The sequence below is a fragment of the Anneissia japonica genome, unplaced genomic scaffold (assembly GCF_011630105.1).
Source record: "Anneissia japonica isolate Jap-2015-1 unplaced genomic scaffold, ASM1163010v1 scaffold287960_len3192837_cov198, whole genome shotgun sequence".
Taxonomy (NCBI): Eukaryota; Metazoa; Echinodermata; class Crinoidea; order Comatulida; family Comatulidae; genus Anneissia; species Anneissia japonica.
Window position 1 is genome coordinate 1,113,165 of NW_022712725.1, and position 6,796 is coordinate 1,119,960.

The following is a 6,796-nucleotide window of genomic DNA, read 5'->3' on the forward strand; positions in this document are numbered from 1 at the left end:
GGTCAAAGTGACCCGCATACCCCACCTGGGGAGGTTGGCACGCTTGTAGTTGAATTTAGCAGAACAATCTGACATACTTAATTAACCTATTTTCAATTGCCTCTATATCTGTAGTCCACAATCTGCCATTTGTAGTTGTAACATTAAAATCCCAATAAATGACATATTTCGAAAGAACAGTGTCCAAGTCTATTGCAGCAGGCCAACGGAATGTATTGTTCTTTTGCACTGAGCATTGCATGAAATTAACTTCAGCCTCTTCTGCGCTATAAATTGTCACAACCTGTCCAATATAATACTCATGTTTGAGTCCATCGTTGTAATAGACAGCTACCCACATACCCTGGTTTTTAAACTTGAAGTTGTGTTGATTGTATTCATCATCAATGGACTCTGAAAAAAATAAAATAAAAATTAATGTACAGTACTAGATATATGCTCTACTTATGTGTTATTATATTATATATAATATATATATTATATATAATTATAAACATAACTATAGAAAAATATTTGTTTACGATATGCAAAAAATAAAATATTAATAAAGTTATTGAAAGTTGCAACAGAAATAAAACCCCTGTTTATTCAAGTGGAATAGTCCATTCAAAATCTTGTATATAAATCCCGATGTGGACTAGTCCATTATTCATTATAGGTATATAGATAATATATCAACGCCGGGATGTACTACGATAATCTTCAATTAATACACATAAATTGCGAACTATATAATATTTTATCAATAATATATCATAGCCTAACTAACAAAAGTCAAATTGACGTTTTTGTTTTGTTTAGGAACTGTTTAAAGCCCAAGCCCTCAAATCAACGTGCGAACCCAGGGAAGAAGCATTATCAAATTTCATCAGTCGCCGCCGTGACGAGAAAATCATTCCTAGTATTATTAATTTAGCATCGTAAACGTCACTTGAGTTTTCAATATTACTACTTTAAAATATATCCAGAATAGTTTTAAACCATGGAAGCAAGCCAAAACATCAATATAAATTTTAAAACTCGACAAATTTTAATTTTAAGCTAGGCGTAAAACACTGAGCAAACTAGGCCCTAGGCCCTAACCTATATCACTGCGAAGAATGGATTTGCGGTGGAAACGCAGTTTCTTAGCCAGTGACGCCGATAACGGCATTTTAAAAGTAATATTTAAAATGGCAGTTCCCTTCAAATATATATATTAGAGTTAACTTAATAATCAAAAATAATTAAGAATATACGTACCGATTTCACGAAGTATCCACGGTTGAAACGGATCATCGTCCGCATCAACTGTGACATCCACCATAGTGTTTTGTCGTCTGGTTGGCTTATTTTTCAGCTTGAGAGTTAAACAAGTGAGCATCGATTTTCTGGCGGCGGCGGTTCGCCGTTCCATCAATCGTTCTCCTTCCTTCTTCTTTGAAAAATAGCTCAAAATTAGATCTGAAGTTTTGAAAAAGTTTCCTAGCGATTTTTAGATATCAAAATAGGGCAGAAATACTTTAAATTTGGTACCTAGTTGAAGCCCAATTATTGGAGAAAATATTTTTGCCATTGGTTATTCTCCTTTGTTAACGGCCTCCCTCCGCTGTCATAGTTTTCAATAGGTACTTTCATGGGCTGTGCGCGGCGCCGCCAGGTTTGCTAACCCAATTCTCTACTGAGTGACTATACTTCTAGTACGTTTTATATATGTTTATTGTGAATGGATTTGAATATATTTAGTACCATATGAAAGATATGAAATAAGCTTTACAAAGGTGTTTTTAAAATTTATATTTGATAAATAGTTTTCAAGAGAGACTCAATTAAAAAAGATGAATATCATTCCAGTTTCCGGAAATTCCACTAAAAACCTGCATAGTTTACACTTCCTTGCCGGTACCTACTTTTACCCAAAAAAGTAGGTTGTGACGAACATAAAATTACAATTTTTTTAAACTGAGATACCAAGTAAGTCCAACACTACATGATTCAATCACTATCACAAGGTTTGGATGGGGTTTGCACTGTGTTTTTGGAGGTTTGCGGTGTTTTTTTAGGTATTTTTAACAAAAAATGGCCTTTTTACCCAAAAAATAGGTTGTTACAAACACAAAATTATAATTTTTTATTTACCGAGATACCAAGTGAGTCCTACACTACAAGATTCAATCACTATCTCAAGGTTTTGACGGGGTTTGCACTGTGTTTTTGGAGGTTTGCGGTGTTTTTTAGGTATTTTTAACAAAAAATGGCCTTTTTACCCAAAAAGTAGGTTGTTACAAACATAAAATTATAATTTTTTTTTTACCGAGATACCAAGTGAGTCCTACACTACATGATTCAATCACTATCACAAGGTTTGGATGGGGTTTGCACCATGTTTTTGGAGGTTTGCGGTGTTTTTTAGGTATTTTTAACAAAAAATGGCCTTTTTACCCCAAAAAGTAGGTTGTTACAAACATAAAATTATAATTTTTTTAACCGAGATACCAAGTGAGTCCTACACTACATGATTCAATCACTATCACAAGGTTTGGATGGGGTTTGCACTGTTTTTTTGGAGGTTTGCGGGGTTTAGCAATACCCAATAAAAACTTATCTTTGCATACCTAAATTGGATGGTAATCAAAATGATTTTCAATCTGTCTACCATTGGAATAATTTATAACATTTTATGCCTTTGATTGAAAATTCATTGTACAACTTAAATTTGAAGGGTTTTCAGGTTTTTTCATGGACAGTATATGCTTAAGTTTGTAATGTTTTGACAAATTGTCAGTCATTTCAATGTCTCTATATGCCCTAGTGAAGAACAATGTTTCCACAAATTGGGTTAATACTAAAAGCCAAGGAAACAAAAAGAGAAATTATGGTTTATGGTTAGGGTTCTCATTTTCATAGTTCAATCCTGGGGTAAACATTTTTTCTCACAACTAATAATAATTTCACTTCCGAAGTAACATAAGAGCATCTAGATGGTCCCAAATAATCAGTTTTTACTGTTATGGTTTGCCATCATTATATATGACATAATTTAAACAAAATGCTACATAGAAAAACTGTAAATATGCAGACTTTAAATTGATTGATAATAATCTTGTTTATAAACTTTCACTTGCACTAATTATTTATAACTATTAATTTCTCTCATCCGTCAAAATATAGTTTCTATCACTCATCATAAAAATTATAATTGCATAGGCCTAATTATCTGCTACTAATCAAAACTTTGAAATGCAGTGCATTTCAAAAACTTACAGAAAACGCAATCGTATGACTTTTAAAACAATGTCATTATTTGTTAGCCTTTAGAAAGAGAAGTTGTGTATGTGAATTCAAAGTTTGGTCAAAGCTATGAGTGTCAACTGCCTGACTTATCTGATTTTGAGAAGAGCCAAGAAGAGGAAAAAGTTGCCTCGGAAATCGGTATCGCTGAGCTGTTAAAACCAATGGAAGATGCACCCTGCATAGTTATGGTAAACATAATTCGAATTTGTTTATGTCAGAGGAATCGGTGATTTTAAATGCCTATTATATTATCTGTATCTTTGCAGTACCTGCTCTATTTATTTACAACAAAATTACCCAGTTTTATAATCATTGTATTCTATATTATATGAATAATTATATAATGCATAATTCTGAATTTCAAAAACATTACCTAATAATTATGTTTCATTACATGTTTAGAAAGTCATTATAATCATCATTATCAATAAAAAAGTAATTAATCCATGCTACAGTAGCATAGGTTGGACTTTCCTCTAGTCATTTCTATTCTGTACAATTGCATGGCTTATCTTTAGCTTACAGAGATCACTCTGTCTTCCTAGGCCTTCCTCTACCTTTGGACCCCTCAACTTCCATCACCCTATACTTCTTTACCCATGTCTTATGTATATCTACATGATTGACATACTGTGCTATATATGATATTTTCAGTAATTACCATATTGTACTGTCCAACTTGATATAAACAAACAATAGTTTATGATACCACCATATGGTATACCATAGAGGAAACAGCTACATAGTTAAAATCATTTTTTAATATTAGTTATTCTTATTATATTTCATGAACAGTAGGCATGGTTATTTATTATTTTTTGTAATAAATTTTCTTTGATACTGTATTTACTATTTGTTTAATTTCACTGCACAATATTTTGAAACTAAAAGCTGTATTTAACAAATATAAGTCATTTAAATTATATATATACTGTAATATGAACCCCAAAAAGTTGATAAACATTACTTTATCTTTCGGGTTTTTTTTTAAACATTCTTATCCTTATGATTGTGTTGTGTCCCGCTTTTTGCATAGTTGTCATTTTTAAAAGTTTTATTTCGGTTCACTTTTGAATGTTTATTGCGGGTGTGTGTAACTCTGTCTGTCAGTATATTTGTGTGTGATTGTTAAGTTACATTTTGCACTTTATTTTTTCTATTTTATTATTATAGACACAAGGATGGTGGTCCTATGAATTTTGTTATGGAAAAGACATAAAACAGTATCACATGGAAAATGGTGTACCACAAGGAGACATCATATTTTTAGGACTCTATGAATCGCAGATGGATTGGAGTAATACATCGCACAAGGATGCGAAACGACACAAACTGAATCGTTATCACAGCCACACATATGTCAACGGTACAGAATGTGATCTGAATGGTAAAGCCCGAATGGCTGAAGTGAGAGTAAGTTTAGTCTTTAGATTATTTTAGCCTATGATTTTTTTCATTTCAGATTTAAAATTTATCAATAAGAAAATAATAACCCTTGTGGTTAGACCATTTTGTTTAAAAAATATGGTTTTATGAATAACACTGGTTTGTTGCCTCATTATTTTGATTATATTATTCTGACTGCTGTCAAAAAAATAACATGTGTTTTGCCTTAAATAGAGAAATGTGATTATTTGATCTATTATTGATTATTTTGATCAATTGTGTTAGACAGTTGTTTATTAAACAAAGGAGGCTGTGAAGAGTTGGTTGAAGTGAGAAACTGGTATGCTTTAATATTATAGCATGCTGAAATTATTAGATTTTTTTTATCTCTGATTATAGAAATTTAGTGAAAAATTAAATTTTAAATCTGATCTATGTCAGCCAGTTTTGTAGTTTAAACGACACATACAGTACTTTATTGAATACATTTTGCATTCAACTGTCCATATTTATATGTGATAAATGTAAACATACATGGACTATCATTGACTATATTATTATCATGGTGGTGAGTTTAAAGTGCATAGCAATATATATAATACAGATAAATTCATACCCTCTTCTACTCATTGTGCCTTCTTTATGCACTTTCCTCTTTAGTTTGTTTGTTCAGAAGGAGAGGGTGATGCGATTGTTCGAGTGAATGAGCCTGAATCTTGCGTGTATATCGTCACCATCCAAACAACACGTATATGCCACCACCCGTACCTCCGTCCCCCTCCTAGCCTGAAGCCACGGCCTATCCTATGCTTTCCTGCACTTGATCATATGCAGTATACTGAATTCATTCATAAGAAAGAAGGTAAGGTTAACAATAAAGAACTGCTGATGTTGTCATGCTAATTGTATTTGAGCCCACATTAAAAATTTAAACCTGATTGTTTGGTTTGGCCATGCTTCTTTGGTATTTAAGGAAGTAGTCTGCAAAGTGGTTGCATTTTTTTTTGGCAGCAAGTCCCACATTTGTGTACTTGGGCAAAGAATGTTATACTTGTCTCTCTCCAATCAAGGAGAATATGTGAAATTAGTAGGAATAAAAATCTTCTTGAAAGAATTCTGTTTGTGTCTATTGCAATATAATACATCATATCAAATTTTACATATCTCATAATAATACAAGTATTTTTTTGTGAAGTACATAGAAACCCAGGTTCTAAGGGTCAGAAAACTACCTATAAGAAGAAAATATTCAGTCACCATGACGATGTAAGAACTGCACCAAATGTCAGAACCTTTAAAAAGCTTTTGTAAACTAAATGTTTATTAACAAGTGTTACCGGTGCATGTTCATTGAACATTTATATTTGTAAATTGTATATTTATTACTATTACCGGTATTCTTTTCCTTTTCTCGTTTTAATATTGTTATAATGGAATCACGGCCCTGTTGAAAAACACCTTTGGGTGATAAGCTTCTGTGTGTAAATAAAGATTTTATTATTATTTTTATTATTATTATTATTATTATTACTATTATTATTATTATTATTATTATTATTATTATTATTATTATTATTATTATTAAAAATTGATGAACATCTGTAAATAAGCAGTGGGCTGTATTGATAATCCTTTTAAAATTGTGTTGTGTGCTCTTTTCTCGTTTGTACATTTTACCACAATATTTTGTGAAAAAAAACCATTTGGTTGAAAAGTGTGTCATGCTAAATACTGAAATTTAAAGTTATTGTAATGTAGACTTTATTGATTATATACACATGCCATGTAATTTTATTAAACAACTGAATTTTAACATTTAAAATTATTTAAAGTTAAAACCTACCTAAAAAGTTCAAATGAATTTTGAATAGCTCTTTTAAAAGGAACATATAAATTTCGTATAAGTAAAAACACCACAAGGCACTTTTTAAAGCAAGTAATAGACTTTAATCCTAATCGCGGACTCATTGAGCCCGATTGTATAGCAAACATGTTTCGAGAAAATGATTCTCATCATCAGTGCGAATGATGACAAATTTTGCCAAAGCTTATATGGTTCTATACACATGTATGTAAATAAGCAAATTAGAAAAGCGACTAATGAAGCAAACCACAAAACGTAGACACCACCCGTCAC

At 31.5% G+C, this 6,796-nt stretch overlaps 2 protein-coding genes across 2 annotated transcripts in view; one reads left to right on the forward strand and one right to left on the reverse strand.

Moving 5' to 3' along the window:
• The window catches only part of LOC117107979 (protein OS-9-like), a 25,737-nt gene that overhangs the window by 3,397 nt on the left and 15,544 nt on the right, over window positions 1-6,796 (forward strand). Inside the window, exons 2-4 of the mRNA XM_033249791.1 lie at window positions 3,291-3,461; window positions 4,447-4,686; window positions 5,320-5,521. Coding sequence (XP_033105682.1) covers window positions 3,291-3,461; window positions 4,447-4,686; window positions 5,320-5,521 — 613 coding nt within the window. The remainder of the gene's footprint in view (window positions 1-3,290; window positions 3,462-4,446; window positions 4,687-5,319; window positions 5,522-6,796) is intronic.
• Window positions 20-1,343, reverse strand: LOC117107980. Its single transcript, XM_033249793.1, has 2 exons — window positions 1,243-1,343; window positions 20-393 (listed from the first exon to the last, which is right to left on the reverse strand). Exons 1-2 carry the CDS (start codon window positions 1,304-1,306, stop codon window positions 56-58), a joined length of 402 nt encoding a protein of 133 aa, XP_033105684.1. The 5' UTR covers window positions 1,307-1,343; the 3' UTR covers window positions 20-55.